The sequence below is a fragment of the Aspergillus ibericus genome, assembly GCF_003184845.1.
Source record: "Aspergillus ibericus CBS 121593 unplaced genomic scaffold BO80scaffold_41, whole genome shotgun sequence".
In the NCBI taxonomy this organism is placed as follows: domain Eukaryota; kingdom Fungi; phylum Ascomycota; class Eurotiomycetes; order Eurotiales; family Aspergillaceae; genus Aspergillus; species Aspergillus ibericus.
The window spans coordinates 127,992-148,149 of NW_020292139.1; the positions used below are offsets into that span (position 1 = coordinate 127,992).

Consider the following 20,158-nt stretch of genomic DNA (forward strand, 5'->3'; position numbering starts at 1 on the left):
ATCCAACCTCCCTAGCCTTATAGTCTTGCCTCTATCAATCGTGTTGTAGGCGAGGCTCCCCGTCCAACAGCCTATATGGCCACGTTCGTATCCTCACCTGGTATAACCCGCTTCATGATCATATCGGATACAGTTAAACATCATCTTTGGAGCAAGCGTCAGATTATTATACATGGCTTTATTTAAGATCATATTGTGTTCAGTTACCGCTTGTTCGTGGTCTACCTCTCTTCGACCTTGTCTTCGTTAATAATTAGTATTCTACTGAAGACTTATGTACGTGGCTATATGTCATATACCCCTCACATCGATATGTATCCTCACACCAACCACTCAAAATATATTCTCGACTTCCGTGGTATGACTGAATACCATAGATCTCTGATGCCTACAGTAGTCTTTGCTTGAACACAGGGAAGTTATCTCGAGTATCTCCCTTTGTTCTTTTTCCGTTCTGGCTTGCCTCACCTGGATCTTCGAGAACAGGATGCCTGGTCTGGAATCGGGTGGATGTCCTACATGCACAGATTGAGGGGCAGTCTCCTTCCTTCGTGGCATTTCGTCCTCTTCTGTGTCTAAACATATCACCTTGATTCATACGACCTCCTTGACAACGTATAATATAACAATGAGCGTTCTTGATATGCTGGCATTGAGCTCATCACGGAGGTTCAGAAATAAGCATCTAGCTCACTCACATCTACAATGGTATCCCGTAAGATAAATATCTGTTGATAGCAATAATGCCTATTCAAAGATGACAAAAACAAGAGATGAATCGCTTGCACTTCTCCTCGGCATCGTTCTGAGGACTCTGTCGGACTCAACCATCATCACAGCACAGCACAACACAACACAACACAACACAACACAGTAACACCACTCTTCCACACTCATCCAAAATGTCCGACACAAAGGTACCCAATCCACCCCCTACTTTGAGTCCGTTGATTGTGGTGCAGGAGGCTCTGGAGCAGTAATGGGGTTACCTCCTCCCGATTTCATCGAGTATGTCATTGTACAGAGGTAGCGATTATCTACAGTACAGGACTCGGATACTGGAATAGAATCGCTGTAAATCATCAGCAGAAATAAGATGTTAATAAATCATACTAAGAAAGATATCTACCCCAACATCTCCATCAACTCCATCTCCAACTCCAAGCCCAGCCCCACATCATCCACCCAAGCCACGTCACATGACACCACCACCCCACGAACCACAACTGCCCGCCCGCTGCCCACCGCCCGTGTTCCGGGCTTTTTCCTTGCAGATCTCGATTTCGATTTTATTGAGATCGGTCTATATTTAGATGCGGACCACTCCATACTTACCCTCACTCTATACTACTACTACGGAGTACTACTTACGACCAACTTTGTTCTTATATATGGATAGATTTCTATCCCAATGAATGAACGATTGAATGGATGAATATGCTATCATCTGAAGAGGATAATTCCTAGTCAGGGGTAAGTATGATAGGTATGTATGTATGGTATGAACTAAACTAGACTAGGAGGGGGTGGTAATTACCGAAACCGAGATACGGGATAGATACTAGATTCCATCCCTGTCTCACTTTTATCTGACACCACACCACACCACACCACACCGCACCCGGACGCGCCGCCATTCCAGCCCACAATTATCGACGGAGGGTACCTAGTCAGGGACCAGAATCAGGTACGGTACGGTACCTCAACGAGGATTAGATAGGTAGTCGGGTAAATAGCCCCCATCCATCCGTACTGCGTACCTAATCTATCGGATGATACTAGATAGATATCTAGTAGGGATCTTGTCGGTTTTCCATTCAATTGTTTATCATCCACTTTACATCCACTTATACATTCATTCTCTTCCCTCTCCTCCGTATTTCATAGTCAAATACGGAGTACATCCCCTATACATAGTAACTATTCCTATCCAATCCTAGGATTAGCCCAATAAAATTCCCCCGATCCTTCCAACATCTCACTCTACACTCCATTCGATTCCTAAACCCGTTCATTTGACCTCCGCATCAAGTGTGTGTCAACTTGAACTTAACCAACCCTTTCATAAATCATAAATCATAAGAATTTAAAATAAAATAAAATAAAATTCGAAGGACCGTCTTACATGGTCTATCTACTTCTCACCCATGGTTCTATTGACTATGGTGGGGTAAGCCGTAAATACTCAAGTGGGTAAGGGTAAGGGGCTGGACTGGACCCTGAATTTTGACTTTCTCACTCCGTACGTACCCTCAGGTTTTGGGTTTCGTCGGTCTGGATTGCGAAAAATTGTACGGAGTCGATACCCTGGGCCTGGATCGCATCGCATCTCATCTCGTCTCCAGCTTAATATGGATTTGGCATTAGGTTTGGGTTGGGTTGAATTAGGGGTAGATGGGTACATATTATTTATCTTGGTAGTGAGATTGAGAGGTTAGGTAGGTATCTACTAATATGTATTAGGGTATGCTTGTGTTGCTTCCGGAAGTCCGGAGGTTTCTACGATCTACGAGTATCCGTATTTTCACTTATATGTCCCATGTCCATGGGTATACTGGTATCAAATTGATAAGATGCATGATACGGAGAAATACTAGTATCTTACTGTATGTTCGACTGATCGCCAGGACTCAGACAATAAAATAGGCCGTCAATGGCTTGGCCAACCTCTTGGCATGAACTAACACGGATTATAGGAAATTAATATGGTGTGAGAAGTGAAATGAAAACAATGCTCAAGGCTAACCCAAATGCCTTCACGCCCCAACCTGGCCTGTCCCAAGGTATCCAACCTGAAAATGCATCATAAGAAATGGAATAATGAAAGAATATGTCGGAGACAAAGAAATTGAGTGAATGTGTGGTCAATGACCAATAGTGGTGACACTGCATACTGCAGCATCAGCACAGAGCTGCTAGCGCCGAGCAACAGCAGCAGCAGCAGCAGCTCTGAACGACTCGATTCCGTCCGAATCGGACCGGCAGATCATTAATCCGTTTGGAACGCTCCCTAAGATAATATAGCGAGTCATGCGTGCCGTGGAATCTGATAACAGGCGGCCATTCGTATCTCGTGTCATGAGTCGTACATCGAGATGGTCCAGCCAGTTATCGTCGTGAAGGTCGTTGGGATCGATGCGGACCGACCGGGGGTTCCGCAAGGAGAAAGAGGGGAGGCGGCAATACACGTTTCATTACCGGCCGTCCTGCGATCCGTCGGGGCCAGAATGTCCGCTCCGCTGCCGGGTGTCGAGCCACTCCATGGCGGCATCCTGTCGGGAGACGGGCACCTTTTGGTCCTCAGGGCGTCCTTGTGGAGTCTCCCGGGGGAAGAGGTTGTTCAGTTCCGCAGCAAGAGCCGATGCCGTGTACGCGCGTAGTTCCCGTTCTTCCCGTTCGTCCTCCTTCATCAAGCGTCGTTGATCCGTCTTCGATAGGTTCTCTCGACGCTTCTTCCGGATCTCGTGAATCACCCACACGAGCACCTCCTCAGGAGCACGGTTACGGGCCTTGCCGTGCCGCGTCGGGCTGCGAACATAGCGTCGGGTGACATCCGTGGCACCGTCGATCGAAAAAGCAACGCAGTATGAGATCTGTCGGCCCCAACCTTCATCTCTGTCAGTACATGTCATATCATTTGGAGGGATGAACATACCCTCAGTGTAAAGGCGAGGCTGATCCCAGGCTTCCTCACACGCATCCACGTGCACCCAGCGCCGCTGGTGCTCGGAATATACTTCCGTCCAGACGTGGTCCTCGGCATTCCAGACCCAGCGGACCCGACCACCCAGTGCGCGGCAGAACATGCTGAAGCAGTTGGCCCATTCACCGGCACGACCCCGTCGGGTCTGCAGCAACTGCCACACATCCGAGTAACGGGGGAATCTTTCATAGGCGCCGCAACCAGCCTGGGAGCATCGGTACAGTTCAACGCGAGTGGCACCGCGGGCCGTCTCGTCAGGCGATGGCGGAGTCATTCCTTGGGCGATCGTAGGCATGAAGCATCGAGAACATTGGGGGTTGTTGACGAAATTGAAAAAGGACCGTTTGAACCATCTGCAGCGACACGTTAGTACATCACACCAGACAATTGGTATCAACGCACCTGAGCAGCGCCCGGATGACACAGTCTTGATAACCCCATTCCGGCTTCCCCCCGACACTCGCTGCTTGGGCCTGCATGATCTGACTTTCGTCTTCGGCCTCCGAGTACAGCCGGTCCAGCGGGATGTGGGAAAGGGCTTCATCGAGAAGACCAGGATTTTCGTATTTGGTAGGAGTGACGGAAAGAACGTGGAGGAGGTTGCGGAATTTTAGAGAAGCCGGATCTTGTGGGGGGGCGGGGACGATGGGAAGACTGCGAAGTAGGGGGGATTGAGATGACGGTTGCGGTGGCATTTGAGGGGGGTATGCAGCGGTCGGGGGCGGCGGCGGTGGTGCTCGCGAGGGATGGGGCGGGTAGAGGCCAGGGGACATGGCTGCGGGCGCAGGTGATTGTGTGCGGGATTGGCCTCGAGCCTGTTCTTGCAGTTGGTTGAATCTTTTGTTGCGCATCAGTTGCTCGAAGGCGTTGGTGAGTTCGGAGGCATCGAAGTTCTCAGGGTTCATGGCCTGACCCTGGTGTCGACCGTCCGCCATGGTGGTAAGGGGGGTTGTGAACGACGCCAGCGAGGGAAAGTGTAATAATGTCCAAATTGATCGGATTGGCGATGAGTTGAACCCCCAGATCAACTAATGATGTCTCGATACCAGACAGACACGGTCGAGTCGGGTGAGATGAAAGGGACCAGGTGGTAGGAGGTGGAAGGTCAGGTCGGCCGGATGTAATGATGGTCGCACAGCCCAGCCAGGCGGTCGCCACGCTTGGCGCTGGTCAACGTAACCGCCACGACTACGGAGAGAGAAGGGCGAGCAAGAAAGGAGATCCTGAAGCCAGATGGAAAAGGCTACAGGTAATATAAGTGGGAAGAAGGGAAATAATTATGGCGAGACTAAACGACCGAAAGGGTATAGGAGGGGGGAGGCAGCAGGGGAGGGTGGAAGAAAGGGAACGGAAGGGAAGGAAGAAAGAGAGAGGAGAAGAGAGGAAGAGAGAGCGCGGTTAGCAGAGGTCGATACCTACGAGAGGTAGTCGTAGTGCTGAGAGGAGAGGAGGAAGAGAAGAAGAGAGAGAGAGCAAGAGAGAGAGCGAGAGCGAGTCGCTCGGAACGGCGCTGATACGTACTAGTACCCGTCACACATGATTTTTCTGGCCATTGGCCTTTCTCTCCACGCCCGCAGCGAGGGCGAAGCGTCGTCAGCCTTGAGCTCTTCGCCCCAATCAGGGCCCCGCGCCAGCACCGCAAGCCGCGTGTGTCCCGCCCCGAAACAGTTAACTGAACCATGGCCAAGACCCTCTCGCTGCCAGTCCGCTGCTGCCAGTCCCTTTCTCTCGTGTCGCAGAAGCCGGGGGTTTTGGCAATACCAGTTACCAACTGCTCTGCACTGGGTGCAGTCTCCTCCGATCTTTTCCCCAATAATTGACCCCAACTTCCCGCGAGGATATTTCTTCTTCGTCAAAGTGCAGCACCACACTCCGGACAAAGTTCATCGCGCTGGGCGCGGCTCCACTTGATGCGATTCACAGCCATCGTGACCTCGAAGGCTCCAACGGTGGCTCTCTATCCTACTCGATACGATAGTACGGAGGAGATACTATCTAGTCCTCTCCTCCACCCTAGTCCCTACCGGGGAATCTGCTGATGAATCCCTCAAAAGCTTGGCCATGTCCGCGTGGATGACCTCGCGATCTGACTGGAACAGACTTTCCCTCAACCCATCCACTGTGTACGGCCTACGCAAGCCTGGCACAAACTTCACTGTCATCCCCCAGATTCATCATCCTCTCGCTCGTGACTCAGTGAGGTCGCCCGCTATACAGAAGATTGGCGGCCCCGATCGGGTAACTCTCGAGCGCAATCTTCCGCGCCGGGCCCGCCGCCATGGGGATCTCGTTCGACGTCAGCCTGTGTCTTACGCGGCTCTCTGACCAACCGACTAAAAATGTCACCATCGTACACTACCATGCGCAACGACGTGCTCCGTGCACGCCGTGCCCACTCGAATAGTCAACACTAGGCACACAATCAACAGATTTTTAAGGAGCTATTCCACCACAGCGACAAATCCAGAGCTCTTCAGGGTCAACCGGCCAGGAATCTACCCAAAGGGGAATTTGGCAGAGCGGCTTGGCCCGTAGCCTTACGAGTATTGACCCATTGCCAGATTTTTCCTCACGTCCATTCCCCTCAGCTGACGAATCACGGATGAAATCACAACCCGATTGGGATGCCGAGTCTGCGGATGAAAGGATCGGACAAATAAGAAGAGTTGGATAGTCATGTAAGGCTAGGGACTGGGACTATTGCCAGCTAATTACGGAGTCCTTGGAAGCTGTTGCAGTTGCCAGCACCGAACTATATGCTGGCGAAGGATCCTGAGGGTCACTTTAATAAGTGAATCCTCCTATGAGAAGGCATTCGAACCCTGGCCGGAACAGACTTCTGCCGTCAAGTGACCGTGATGATCATGATGATCTGAGGTTGAACTTGAATCATCCTGGTAAGCCAACCTCGTACGGAGTAAGTCCACCTTGATTAGGGTTCCGACTGCGTGAAGAACACTGTCCATGCTGCCATTGAGAGGTGGGTGATCAACAGCGATCAAGGCCAATCGGTCGTACCCATAAGCCACTTCTGTACATATAAGACGACCTATCCAGCGCCTATCTTCTTAGCATTGAAAGCACACGCGGCATCTGCACCCTTGATGAATGTGCATCCCCACTCTGACAGTTCTCATGTACCACAAACCACCAGTTCATTTCGATCGCCATTTCCGCTCCCCAAACGGGAACCCCTGGGCATATCATCATGATGCACATCACTCACGGTTCCAGACATGGCCGCTGGCCGGGGTGACACCTGAAAGGTAGTTCTCCGACCGGCGTACATCCCGACCAGAGTACGGAGTATCAGACAGACTTCAGGCAAAAGAGCAACCCGGGGCCCGACGGCACCACGCGCCCCGACTCAATGCGGAAAAGAACCAACGGAGTTAAAACCAGTCGGCGTTACAGGATTACGGAATCCTTCCTAAACGGGACGCTGAGTGGCGGAGACGCGCAAGCGTCCGTCTTGGCATTATACAAGATCTGGCTAGAGGAGCTTCCAGACCCATGGCGCTAAACCGGTTTCTGATCGTGTCCAAGGTGTCAACAGGCAACACTGCCCTAGACCCTGGCCAGGGGGCTTGGCATGGATACCTCATCCGGTGGCTGCCCTTCTGCCCTTTTTTGTGCCCTTTCTTGAGTGGCCCTTTGTGTCGTTTTCATTCCATCGGGGTCGAGACCCTGGACGGCTGGCGATTGCAGATCATCCTAGATTTGAGAACGAGAACTAGTTCTACCTCGTCTATACTGTTGCAGCTGCGACTTTGATTATATCCATGGAAGACTTCGCTCTAGAAGCTGGCTGACGGACAGTGCTAATATTAGCAACCACCAAGTAACAAGGGGCATAGTCTCCTCCGCCGTGAAATTGCACCCAGAAATCAGTCGGGTTCGATTACGCAGCGCGCTTCCCCTGCTGATGACTAAGCGCGGATTACGGAATGCAGTTGAACCCTGAATCAACACGTGCGCGCGTCTTCCCGATTGGTGTGAAGTAAGGTGTTGGTGGGTCATTACGAGTCATACCAATTCAGTACATCACTGCGAGCAGTGGTTCAGAGTACGGATACTGTAGACAGATGATATTCTATCTGATAGATAGATAGCTCGCAGCTGTAGCCAATCAGTTCAATCAATTGCATATCCAAGCTGATACTATAGTAGTCATATCCCATTCACTCTTCGGAACTATACTCCATCTCTATAGTACTCAGTATGTACCGTATACAGCAGAGAAATAGCGCACATGTCACAATGAAGTCATGAATCCTCCTACCTACATAACATCCACACAATACATACATACTACATACTACATACGACATACAACATACATATTTCACATCCATCCATCATCACATCATTACTCCGTATCCAGTATACACATACTGCAGGGATGGTAGGTAAATCGATGATGCAACCTGAGACAAATACGTACCTATGTACGAAGTATTCCTTGCGTGATGACAAACCAACATACCACATACCAGGGACAGGCTAGAAGCGGCCATTTTACACAACTACCTATCCTAGATAGATGATAATAGAAATGTATGTTTGCGAGATTTGTTTGTGGGTCTAGATTATTGTCCACTGTACACAGTATGTAATCGTGCATGTGATCGTTTATCTTATGGAATATGTTATGTTATGTTGATGGGGATGTGGAGTATGTATGATGGAATATACATACCTTTATGATCTTCATCGTTGAATAGGAGTAGAGTTGGATTTTGTATGATGACGTGTTAGAATAATAACACTTCCAGGTACCATGTTTCAGTTCCATGACCCGTTGGGTCCGGTACTTGGGTATCTACGAAGTAGAAAGTAGATACCTAGATTAGGCAGCGTGTTTCAGGTATTGGACTCTGGTTGAGGTATTTAGTCTACGTGACATGGAAGTGCATGTGGAGTTATGGTTTGGATTAATTTTTTCTGCTTTAGTTGGGTGGAGAGCTTAGATTTGGTTTGAATTGGGTTTAGATTTAGTTTGTGCCATGTGTAACCGGTCGATTTGGTTCACCTTCCATTGGGTTGGGTCAGATTTGGCTTCTTCTAGGGTGTTCTTCTTTTCGTTCCTTTTACTATGTACGGAGCATGCAAAGTGGTTGTGGTGGTCTGTAAGCTGTGCATTCTTATGTACGAATACGTACTATGTATCTATTAAATCGCTATGCCCAAATTTCGCCATGCTCGTTCGCCGAAGAAAGAAAAAAGGAACAAATCAGGAACACTTGGACAGTTCAGCAACAAATGATTTGCCCCAGAAAGCACTGCTCATCATTAGTATGTCAAATGTATACGTCAAATCCGCGTCAGCTTACCTCGTATACTTGGAGATGTACTTGTACAGCTTTTCGAATTTTTGCGCCCGGAGATCGTCATCCATCGACACGGCCTCGTGGTATGCGCTGGCAAGCTCTTCCGTGTTCCAAGGATTCACCACGATACTGCCGTTGAGACTCTGCGCCGCTCCCGCAAATTCGGACAGAATTAGAACCCCCTTGCGTTTCTGCTGGGTGGCAACGTATTCAAACGACACAAGGTTCATCCCGTCTCGAGTCGACGACACCACACACGCGTCCGACGCAGCATACAGCGCAATGAGCTCATCGAAGCTCACCGATTTGTGCATGAAGTGGATGGGCATGTAGTCGACCGTGCCTGTTCAAGTCAGTAACCATAAGGAAGCATCATCGAGGACACTGACCGAATTTGCCGTTGATTCTGCCGACCAGCTCGTTTACCACAGCCCTCAGGTTCTGATACTCTTCCACATCCTGACGGCTGGGAACAGCTACCTGCACCAGCACAACCTTGCCTACCCATTCGGGATGCTGGGACAGGAAGACCTCCAAAGCATGTAGCTTCTGGGGAATACCCTTGATGTAGTCAAGGCGATCCACGCTGACCATCAACTTGGTTCCCTGGAACTTGTTCTCCAGACTTGCGATGCGGTTCTGCACCTTGGGGCTCTTCAAACCTTCAGTGAACTTGTCCGGGTCGATGCCGATGGGAAAAGCTCCAACAGCGACAGAACGGTCCTTGAACTTCACACTGCTCGGGGTTGTGACCAATCCACTGCCAGCGTGTTAGCTTGTCGCTTGTATCAGCCAAGCAAGACATACAGAATATGCGAGCAACAGCTCAGGAAATGACGTGCATAGTCATAGGTATGAAATCCAATCAAGTCACATTGCAGCACGCCACGCAGCAGCTGACTCCGCACCGGCAGGATCCTATAGATCTCACTGCTCGGGAAGGGCGTATGCAAGAAGAACCCGATGCGGATGTTGTTCTTGCCCAACGCACTCAGTTCCTCACGGAGATTTTCCGGAAGAAGCATGAGGTGGTAATCGTGGACCCAGATCAAGTCCCCGTCCCGGGCCTCATGGGCGATGGTCTTAGCGAACAGCCGGTTGGCCTCCCGATAAGCATCCCAGGCGGCTTCGTCGAACACGATCTCACCGGGATGGTAGTGCAGGAGTGGCCACAAAATCGAGTCTGATAGCTCACATTAGCCACGAACCTTGACCTGTCGGGCCCTGCCAGGTGGCATCCACAGGTGATAGATGCGGATGCACATCCGCTGCAGGCCGGAGGGGTGAAGAGTGACGATACATACTTGAGAAACCATTGTAATGACGATCGGCCAACTTGTCATCCATAAACACCGGGGTCGCGTTGAACTCGTCCTGCAGGCGCTGTTTGACACCGTCGATCTCATCCTCGGGCACTTCCAGTCCGGGCCAACCATACCACTGGAAGGTGGTGGTCTTTGATAGTCCGCTCAGTCCAGTCACCAAGCCGCCCGAGGACATGGAAAACTCATATTTTCCACCCCCGGAACGTCGAATGGTGATGGGCAGACGATTCGACACGATCAACAGACGGGACTCGCCCTCGGAAGAACCGTTGGTAGCCATGAGGGGGGAAAGCAATGAAGGAATCAGTGTAAAGGGAACAGCCCCGCTTTGAGAACGGATGGATCGAATGGAAGGAGAAGCGAGGAGATGAGTCAATTGAGGGGGAGTGATCGGAGGGAGGGAGATAATATAATGGCGGTAGTCGGGAGGAAAAGGGGGAAGAGACAGGGAGAGGGGCAGGTGCAGCGGCAGGGCGTCAGTTGGGGGTTGGTGAAGGTGAATGTTCAGAGTTGATGATGGAAGTGAAGTCCAGTTCTTGTCCAGGGTGGTAATTTTGGTTTCCCCGTGGTATCTATGTTGTATGTATGTAATGCTCGTGTTGACCACATCGTCACTTTTCTTCAGTTGCCCCTCTTTTCTGCTCTGCCTCAATTCTTCCGATCTCCCTCATTCACCCGTGCCTGGGCTGCGCTTTCGGGATCAACCTTGACCAACCCCCGATTCCATGTGCTTCGGTCCCCCATCTCATTGTCTGGTTGCCAGGCCTGAGGACCGTAAACAAGGCGGGCGCGACCCAACAGCAGACGGGCGGTCGAATTGTCGAGAACCATCGCCAAACGCTATCTTAGTGCCGGTGGAGGGGCTGCGGATCCCACGGGAACCACCGCGTCATTGCTCTCATTGGCTTCCCGGGTATAGACTGCAAGGCTATAGCATCTGCCAGGCAAGTTTTTTTTTCTTTCTTTGGCTTCATCTCTGCCATGCACCGGGCTTGTGATCTGAGCTCGCAATGCCGGCGCATCTTGTGCCCAAGCCGCCCGCCCCCCCAAGGGAACCTGCCCGAACCCCTCCTTCGGCGCGTTGCCCCTCACCCCGAAAAGCCCAGAATGTTCCTCTGCTTTTCGCATGTGCTCATTGTCCGCCCAATCACCAACGTCATCACTCACTGCTTTTGTCTCTGGCTGGTTCGGGTGTCTAACAGCCCCCCGGGATTTTCAGGGCCGTCACTCTCCTCCTCCCGTGTGACTTAAGACATAGCTCCTGCCATCGATATCAATCCCACCCCCCAAACCATCCCTTGGTCCGAATCCCCCCCCGGGTCATTCAGTCAGGCCATTGCGAAACACGGAGCAAGCCATTCCATACTTCAGCCCTACTTTTTCCTCAAGCACCCCCCTCCGTTCCTTGTGCCCCAAGTCCACAAGCCATCAAGCCATCAAGTCAACTAGTCAACTAGTCAATTACTAGCCCCGGACATATCAAAGACAAGGTCTTGTCGGACCCTTCACATCAATGACGGTCTTCATTGCCTCCCTGTACGTTGGTTTGCCCCTCTGACACACAATCGGTTGTCACTCACACGGGTTAGCTTTCTTCCCTATACGATCGACTTCCAAGCCACCGAGTTGCGACATGCTCGGCGCAAGTCATCCACCTCTTCGTCTCGTGGAGAGGGTCGCATCGTAGGACGGCTGGCAGACACCAACCGGAAGTACCATGCCAAAAGCATCAGTCTGTCACTCACGCCTGGCGCGACGACAGATGATGAAAGGATCTTCAAGCCCTATGTCTCCCGTTCGGCGGGTGAGATCCCGGCTGCAGATGATCCTAATGGCCCGGGCCCCAGTGAACCTCGTACCATCTCCTGGGGCCAGAGCCGAAAGTTCAACCAGCCGCGCGCCAAGACCTCTCTGCATCCTGAGCCATCTATCCTGAGCCGTCCTGAGCCGGGGGATCAGGTCGACAACCCGCCGTTTCTGGATGGCCCACTAGACGTCTTGAGTTCCGAAGAGGAACACGGAAGTCCACGCGCCTTGCTCTCTGAATTTGACTGGGTTGTCAAGGCAGCAGAGCAGGGCAACGGTGGCCTGCGGAACGCCATCAATGCGGCCGAAGAAGAGGGCATCTTGGCGGATAAGATGTGGGTAGGCACACTGGGTATGCCTACAGACCCTCTGAAAGAGGCCACTCGCACCAGTATCTTCGAGACGCTCGAGGAAGATTTCGAGTCGCTTACCGTGTTCGTTCGCGACAGCGAGTTCGAAGGCCATTATTCTCACTTCTGCCGTGCGGTCCTCTGGCCGGCTTTCCACTACCAGATGCAGGAAAGCCCGCGACACACAGAGTACGATGACTACTCCTGGAAGCAGTACGTGAAGGTCAACGAGGCATTCGCCGATACCATTGCTGCCAACTGGCGCCCTGGTGACAGCATCTGGGTGCACGACTATCACCTTCTGCTGCTCCCGGGTTTGCTCCGGGAGAGACTGCCAAAGGCAGAAATTGGCTTCTTCATGCACACTGCGTTCCCTTCTTCCGAAGTGTTCCGGTGTCTCAATGCTCGAGATGCACTGCTCAATGGGCTTCTCGGAGCGGATCTGATCGGCTTCCAGACTGAAGAATATTGCTACCATTTCCTTCAATCATGCATTCGTCTGCTAAGCCTGGAGGTATCTGTTGATGGTGTGCAACTCGATCGACGATTTGTCCATGTGAAAAATATGCCCATTGGTGTCGACGTCACCTCCCTGGATAGGCTGCGCAGAACCACCGAAGTGAAGGATTGGATCACAAATATCACCTCCCGATACAATGGGAAGCACCTGATTGTCGCTCGCGACAGGCTGGATGCCCCTGGTGGTATTAAGCAGAAGCTTTTGGCTTACGAATTGTTCCTGAAGAGGTACCCTAAGTGGAGGGAGAAGGTATGTTTGTCAGTACGCATACATAACCCAACGCGTACTAACGGGTCCAGGTTGTCCTTGTACAAGTCGCTTCGGCTTCTGAGCTGCCTGAACTGGAGGCCCAAGTTTCCAAGATCGCCATGCGGATAAACTCTGTATACTCGACCTTGACTCACCAGCCACTGGTTCTTCTCCGACAAGACATCAGTTACTCTCAGTTCTTGGCCCTGATGAGCGTCGCGGAAATCTTCATGGTCACCAGTCTCAGGGAAGGCATGAACCTTAGTAGCCACGACTACATCCACTGCCAAGATGGGATACTGGCACCACAGCGTCACGGCTCTCTCATCTTGAGCGAGTTTACAGGCAGCGCTTCCCTGTTCAGTGGGCACGAACTTCTGATTAACCCTTGGGACTATAAAGAGGTTGCCGATGCGATTAACAAGGCGCTGGAGATGACGCCGGAGCAAAAGGAGCGCAATTGGGAGTTCTTGCTCGAACAGCAAACCCCTTACACGGCAATCGCCTGGTTCAACTCATTCCAGACTGCACTGACCAATGCTCACAGCACGCAACTATCCCGCGAACTCGACCAGGTGTCGCCTCTTTCGGTCAACGTTGTGAAAGAGGCATATGACACTTCGAGCTCACGACTCTTTTTCTTGGAAGATGAAGGGATCATTGCGTCCACGAGTGGAACGTCCACGGACCTCGTCGCTCTGCTCGAGCGTCTGCTGGCGGACCCCGAAAACATGATTTACGTGACAAGCAGCAAAAGCCCGGAGCAGCTCGACTCAATCTTGGAAGAACTCTCGACCAGGGTGGGAGTCATCGCCGAAAACGGGTGCTTCAAACGCGAGATTGGCTCGTCCACCTGGAAGACCCTAGTAGACATGGACCAAGCCAAGGACTGGCGGAACGGGATTCGCAAGGTGATTCAATATTACCATGAACGGACGGAAGGGAGTCAGATGGAGGAGTGCCGCTGTCTCATGAACTTCTGGTACAACGAGGCGCACGACCCGGAGATCGCCGCGCGCATGGCCTCGGGCCTAGCCGACCAAATCAACGGCACACGGGGAAGCGAAGCCATCCGCGTGGTCCTCAGCGAGGGCGCGGTGAGTGTCGAGCCTCTGGACGTGTCCAAAGCCAAAGCCGCCGAGTCCGTCCTGCAGCAGTTACCCCGCACGCCGGACTTCGTGTTTGTTGCGGGTGGTGCGCGCGGCGACGAAGCCCTTTTCCGCTGGGCTAACCGCCTGCATGCTGACCAGATGATCCCCAGCGTGACCACCCTCACCGTGGGCACTCACGCCACGGAGGCCAAAGCTGTTCCCCCGGGTGACATGAGCATGGCCGATATCGTAGACGCTTTCACATCTCGGCCGATGCCCGATGAGATCTCCAATGGCCACCCCAACGGATACACCAATGGCTACACCAATGGACACACTAACGGGGACGTTGCCGTGGAAAATGGCGTTAATGGAGAAAGCCATGCTTGAATACCCCCTCCTCCCTTATTCCTCCCTTATTTTTCGGAACCTCACTGACCCTCTACCCATTCTTACTTCATTCCTTCTCGGGTGAACATGTAGCATCCTCTTGACCTTCGTTTCTTCTCCTGTCACCCTATAGCTTCTCTTCTATTCTTCTCTTCACCACTTTTCTCTTCTCTCATGTCTATTTACCTCTTTCCTATGATATGACGTGTCACGGCGAATGATGAGGGTAATGCGTCCATCGAGAGGATCCAACTCGAGACGCGACAAATATACATCCTTAATTTGTCATCATTAATTACTACCTACAGTAGTTTCCTGCGTGCAATGAATGATACCGTAGCACTAGCAACCACTACACCGGACCCACACATCAACACGAAGCCACCAGATCTGATTGATCTATTCCAAAACCAAACCCCTATTGCATGCTACTACAGCCGTAGCAAAGTAATTATACCCCACCGTGACAAATCAAAAGTCAGAGAAAAAAAAGTAATGAGAAAGGGCCCTTGCGTGCATGCAACGCAGCAAGAGAAAAATAAATACATACAGATGAACATCCGAGCCGGTGTGGAATCAGGAGAACGGGAAATGATAGATCGGGATGAAAGGTTACAATGCGCCAGAAGAAGGGAGATGCATGCATGACCGGAATGTTGAAACTCTACCGGGATTCCCGCACGAAAGGACCCGAGACCCATAAGCAGCAAAGGAAAGGAAAAAAGAGACGTAAATCATAGCAAGGGAATAATATTCGTAGCAGCCAGATCATCCGAGCCCGCGTTTGGCATTACACGGTTAAAAGAGAAGGGAAGGGGATGAGGAGAACAAGATATAAGTTACACGGAGGCGACGAGATAAGGAACGTGGTGGATTTAACCGCCCACGTCCGCATTCGGTGGTTCATCTCGCAAGGTAGCAGACGCACTGGTACCGGCTGATATCAGTGTCGGTGCAACCCGTCTCTTTTTCGGTTGTTGTGTTTGGGGAGCGGCGCTCTGGTCCTTGTCGTTGTCCTTCTCGGACTCACCGGGGCGTTTGCCTAGAACACTATTGCTGACATAGCTTGTCCCACTTTGGGAGGCGGCAGACATGGGGGTCTGCGGCGGGGTAGTGAGCGGAAGAGTCGGAGGCTGGGCTGAATGCGTCGCCGTGACCAGCGGCACAGATCCGAGCGTGGGCGTCGGGTTATTGATGAGTTTTGCTCCAGAGCCGGACTGTGTCGTAACCGAAGAGACAGAGTTCGATCGTGCAGGGCTTGCGGGAGGTGCCTGAGTCAGATTGGCTTGGGCTGCCGGGCTTTGCTTCGTTGTGACCGGCGTAGGGAGCGAAGTGCTATTGGTGGAAGGGACGGCAGCGCCGGTCTGTTGAGCCGCTGATGCCGGAGCAACATATGGTTGGCCCAATTCCCCCGGAGCAAACGCAAGGGTGGAACAGAACCCGTCCGACGAACTCATCATCAGGGTCAGTCCGTCGTCGGACCTAGTCATCCTTAGTACACCGGAAATCAATTCCAATCCTGGGGCGAGGCTTACCATGTCAGGTCGGTAAATGTGGCAAAGTGCAGGTTGCTCACGACGCAGATCGGAGTCTGTTGTTGGGTATCGTACACCATGACCCCATCCTGAGTAGCCACCGCATACACAATCCGGTAGGGCAACGTGAATACGGGTGCAGGACTCTGACTCACAGCTCGCTCGGTGGCCTTGGGAGCTGAGTGGTTCTTTCCAGAATCACTGGGGGCAGGCGTCGACGTCGGGGGCTCCATGGAAGCATTGTCCCCCGGGGCGCTCACTACCGGCTCGGGAAGAGAAGAGAAAGACTCATCGGTAGAGGAAGTATCTAAGGTGATGTGCTTGGCAGGCTGGGGAGCCTGTCGGAGAGTGTAAAACACGGGCGAGCATTTGACTGCCACCGAGGGCTTCTTGTGCCCGGGGAGATGTGAAATGGGAGGTTTGTTGAACCCCGCACGAGTGTATATGTAGACGGTGTTCGTGATCTCATCCGTGGTCTTGGTCGGATCCGTGGCAGAGACATGCGAGGTTTTGTATTGACCTGCGGGCGTGAATAGCAAGCTACCATCGGGGGCAAAGGTCAACCTCCGGAAGAATGATGTGAACGTCTCATTGGCATATAGATTGGCATTCTTTACGCCGAGTCCGCCCAGGAGACCCGGGGAGGGTACTTCCAGTGGCTTGACTGCGGGCAAGGGCAGAGACGGGGCGGGAGAAGCAGATCGACGGATCGACGGTGAGGAGCCAAAGGACGAGCGACGGCTGTGCGACACCGGCGGAGGGTCCATGGGCAGATTCGAGGTCATCGGTGTACCCGGAGTGGAAGGGGCAGGAGACACGATCGCAGCAGCAGAGCTCGGCGCCGTGGGTTGGGAGCGAATAGAAGGATCAGGTGGAGCTGGGCTACTGGAGGCGATGCGTTTGGCAGGAAGATCCATCTTGAGGAATTTCCCGTGGGAGGTAAGGGTGAATTGTCCGTCCTTCGTTTTTAAGCTGTAGATGTGGACCGAGCGATCTGACGACTGCGTCGCCACAAACTCGTTGAGAGGGTCCCAGGCGACACCCTGGACATAATGGGAGTGCTCTGCGATCTGGCGCACCATTTGCCCTAGATTTCGACCGTCAGTCTAGTCCTCCAGGCATCCCGAATGCCGCTCACCTGTTTGAGCATTATAGATCCGAGCAATATTGTCCATGCTCCCGGTAATGATAAACACGCCATCCGGTGACCAAGCAAGGTCATAGATCTCTGCACCAGACGACCGACACATGTGCTTCACGCGCCATGTTTCTTTGTCGTCCGAACGATCTTCTCCCAGCCCCGACTGTGTTTGCAATTCCGATGGGACCCAAAGTAGGACGTTGCCGTCATCTCCGGCAGATGCCAGCATCTCGCCTAGAGCGGTCGGAAACACGCGTCGTCAGAAAAGACCTTGTTGGGAAAACGGGTCGGTTGGAATCTACCTTTTGGACTGAAACGGACCACATTGACGGCTTGGGTGTGTTTTACCAGGGTGCTGAGGTAGGTCACCTTTCGTTCTTCGCCAGTTGTCTCCACTTTCCATAGCTATGGTTGTCTGTCAGAAAGGCCGCGGGGAGGGTAAAGTGCAGAGGTCAGGGTGGTGAGGGGGTCGTACTCGGACGTTGTTATCACTAGGGAGGAGAACCATTAGCACCAGACCCAGGAAGACAGCAACACAAGACCACGGAGAGGAAATCGTACTTTCCGGCCGTGGCCAGACGACCTTTGCCATTGGGGTCAAAATGGACCGAGTAAATGGGGGCATTGTCGTTGTGCCATGAGATAAGCAACGGGGTGGCCTTCATGATGAGCACGGCAGCTCAATGAGGGCCCCTGGAAATTGACGGTGAGGGCCACAATCCTGCGTGCGCGCAAAGAAGATCTCGAGGGACTCTAGCTCAGGGTTGAAGAGGTGGGTTATATCGCCACCGCTGGGAGGGAAGAAAGCGTGGAATGATCGGAGGAGAGAGCCGTTCGTAGGCAAGGTTAAAATGGAAACCAGCTGCGATTGCTGGGAGCAACGAGAATCAATCGATCAGTCAATGAATCAATCAGGTGCCGGGGAGGACAAGCACCAGTCGAGAGAGGGATGGCTTCCGGCAGGAGGCAGAGGAAAGGGATAGTCCGGTGGGAGGAAGTATGGCCAGGCGGGGGGAGTCCGTGGTTGTCAGTGAGGGAATGGGGGAAAGAGGCAGAGAGGTCGTAGTGGTGATGTCGATGCTTCCCGTGTTGGTTTCGCTTCCTCGTGTCGCTCTGGCGTTCAACGCGCCCGGCGAATGACAGCCGCCCTGACCGTCAGCATGTTCCTCGAGATGCGCTCGATCAGCATTTCAACGGCCCCGATCGTTACAGTCGCGATCCTTTTTCTTCCCCAGACCCTGGGCATGCCATCCGGTCGGTCCTCGACGCGACTATACCATTCTACGCCGCTAAAAGGGCTAATCGATAGGGCACGCATGCCAGCGCTGGTACCTGAAGCTTCTGTCGCTTTCTTGCATTTACTTTTAGGGTTCTTCACCTGCTTTCCCTTGCATTCCTATTGGAAGAAAAAGCACATTGGAATCCGTGGTCCTGCATGTCCATGCGTAACAACGTCGATTGTCGCAGACTCGCTTTCAAATCAAAACTCCTACGGAAAGGAAAGGGTGACAAATGGGGTAATCATACACAAGAGAAGGGAAGATCCAGTCCATGACGGAAGCACCGCGCATATGCTCTATGTAACCCAGCGGCCAATCGTCTCGCCGAACCAGCTGACGGCTTTGTCGCGTCGCTTGTTCCGTGCGTCCTCCTGGGATTTCATGAAAGGCGATGCCTCTTGCACGTACAACTTCTGTTGCTCCAACTGCGCATTGTGTGCTCGGATCTCCAGTTCTCGTTCGTGTGGAGTAAGCTGTGCCAGCGGTTTTGATGGCTTGAACCCTGCCGGGATTTTCTCTCCTCCAGGAATCTCCAGGGTCCCTGGTTTACTAACGGGCTTTTGCTGTGGCTCGGCCTGAGGGTTGAAAAGAGAGGTGAGCGGCGGGGGTTCCAGCCCGGCTTTCTGGGCCTCGTCGACTCGTTGTTCGTAGTCCAGCATCTCATGGTAGAGTTTATCGGCGTGCATCTGAATCCGTTCTTCCTTTTCGCCGTCCCACTCGAAGGATGAAGCGTATCCTAAGGCCTGGAGGAATTTCTGAACGACCGTCAGCATATACCGACCGGCAAAAACTCGGCTGTCGCAAAAAGAGCCGATTCAGCTGCGTCTGCACTTACAGCCTGGGTGGTAAAACAGCGAGAGAACTTAGCGTTTTCCTCAGAGCACAGCGTCACACGGGCCTGCAGTCGTTTCTGCCAGGTGCCGGTCTGGAAGCAGTATGTCAAATCTTCATGCTCCAGAGCGCAATTCTCCATCGCAGCCCGGTGCACGGTATCACCGCGCTGTTTGTACTTCTCAATCACTCGCTCTGCCGTCTTTTGCTCCGATGCTTCCTTTTCCTGGGGGGGCTTGTAGGTCTTCCAGAGGTGCGCGTAACGGCCATCGGGGAATAGAGAAGCGGAGGGAACGGCGGGTTCGGAAGGTTCAGCGTTGGATGCCTTGGGTTGTGAGGATTGTGCTTGTGGAGCGTCTGTCTTCGAGGGACCCTGCGATGGGACTGAAGTCGTTGGGACGTATTTCTTGGGAGCTTCATGCTCGAGGTATTCTCGCAAGTCGGGATCAAGCTTTTTGACGGGGTCGTCGTTGGAGTTGCCCCAGAACCAACCCATGATGCTAGTGCAATGGGTAACTCTGGATAAATCTGGAGGGCAATTGAGACAATTGAAATGTAGGAAGAAAGAGCGCCCGATTGGCAAGAAATCGAGCGATCTATGGAGGAG

The 20,158-nt window shown here is 52.5% G+C and overlaps 5 protein-coding genes across 5 annotated transcripts; 1 reads left to right on the top strand and 4 right to left on the bottom strand.

Annotated features, from left to right (window-relative positions):
* Window positions 1–3,194: 3,194 nt before the first annotated feature.
* On the bottom strand, window positions 3,195–4,638 carry png1 (peptide-N4-(N-acetyl-beta-glucosaminyl)asparagine amidase; the record flags this gene model as incomplete). Its single annotated transcript, XM_025716083.1, has 3 exons — window positions 3,195–3,607; window positions 3,656–4,056; window positions 4,106–4,638. 3 exons carry the CDS (start codon window positions 4,636–4,638, stop codon window positions 3,195–3,197), a joined length of 1,347 nt encoding a protein of 448 aa, XP_025572147.1.
* A 4,298-nt stretch (window positions 4,639–8,936) lies between these two features.
* Window positions 8,937–10,971, bottom strand: BO80DRAFT_504470 (glycosyltransferase family 20 protein; the record flags this gene model as incomplete). Its single annotated transcript, XM_025724429.1, has 5 exons — window positions 10,248–10,971; window positions 9,841–10,216; window positions 9,423–9,793; window positions 9,037–9,376; window positions 8,937–8,985 (listed from the first exon to the last, which is right to left on the bottom strand). Exons 1-5 carry the CDS (start codon window positions 10,636–10,638, stop codon window positions 8,937–8,939), a joined length of 1,527 nt encoding a protein of 508 aa, XP_025572148.1. The 5' UTR covers window positions 10,639–10,971.
* Window positions 10,972–11,679: 708 nt separating this feature from the next.
* Window positions 11,680–14,926, top strand: BO80DRAFT_181759 (trehalose-6-phosphate synthase). The gene is made up of 3 exons (XM_025714029.1): window positions 11,680–11,894; window positions 11,948–13,283; window positions 13,334–14,926. The coding sequence occupies exons 1-3, from the start codon at window positions 11,872–11,874 to the stop codon at window positions 14,762–14,764; spliced, it is 2,790 nt and encodes a 929-aa protein (XP_025572149.1). The 5' UTR covers window positions 11,680–11,871; the 3' UTR covers window positions 14,765–14,926.
* Window positions 14,927–15,525: 599 nt separating this feature from the next.
* Window positions 15,526–18,332, bottom strand: BO80DRAFT_181708 (putative chromatin assembly factor 1 subunit B). Its single transcript, XM_025714028.1, has 6 exons — window positions 18,002–18,332; window positions 17,916–17,931; window positions 17,743–17,845; window positions 17,438–17,674; window positions 16,300–17,386; window positions 15,526–16,246 (listed from the first exon to the last, which is right to left on the bottom strand). Exons 1-6 carry the CDS (start codon window positions 18,103–18,105, stop codon window positions 15,640–15,642), a joined length of 2,154 nt encoding a protein of 717 aa, XP_025572150.1. The 5' UTR covers window positions 18,106–18,332; the 3' UTR covers window positions 15,526–15,639.
* A 459-nt stretch (window positions 18,333–18,791) lies between these two features.
* On the bottom strand, window positions 18,792–20,158 carry BO80DRAFT_496001 (uncharacterized protein). Its single transcript, XM_025723991.1, has 2 exons — window positions 19,556–20,158; window positions 18,792–19,475 (listed from the first exon to the last, which is right to left on the bottom strand). The coding sequence occupies exons 1-2, from the start codon at window positions 20,045–20,047 to the stop codon at window positions 19,017–19,019; spliced, it is 951 nt and encodes a 316-aa protein (XP_025572151.1). The 5' UTR covers window positions 20,048–20,158; the 3' UTR covers window positions 18,792–19,016.

Excerpts from the sequence above, each read along its gene's own strand:
- BO80DRAFT_181759 (XM_025714029.1), top strand. The coding sequence starts at position 11,872 with ATGACGGTCTTCATTGCCTCCCT. Across the intron at positions 11,895-11,947 it reads ACGGTCTTCATTGCCTCCCT|CTTTCTTCCCTATACGATCG; the intron begins GTACGTTGGTTT and ends CACACGGGTTAG. Across the intron at positions 13,284-13,333 it reads ACCCTAAGTGGAGGGAGAAG|GTTGTCCTTGTACAAGTCGC; the intron begins GTATGTTTGTCA and ends TAACGGGTCCAG.
- BO80DRAFT_496001 (XM_025723991.1), bottom strand. The coding sequence starts at position 20,047 with ATGGGTTGGTTCTGGGGCAACTCCAACGACGACCCCGTCAAAAAGCTT. Across the intron at positions 19,476-19,555 it reads GCTGTTTTACCACCCAGGCT|AAATTCCTCCAGGCCTTAGG; the intron begins GTAAGTGCAGAC and ends ACGGTCGTTCAG.
- BO80DRAFT_181708 (XM_025714028.1), bottom strand. The coding sequence starts at position 18,105 with ATGAAGGCCACCCCGTTGCTTATCTCATGGCACAACGACAATGCCCCC. Across the intron at positions 17,387-17,437 it reads GATCTATAATGCTCAAACAG|GGCAAATGGTGCGCCAGATC; the intron begins GTGAGCGGCATT and ends GTCGAAATCTAG. Across the intron at positions 16,247-16,299 it reads ACATTTACCGACCTGACATG|GTCCGACGACGGACTGACCC; the intron begins GTAAGCCTCGCC and ends AAGGATGACTAG.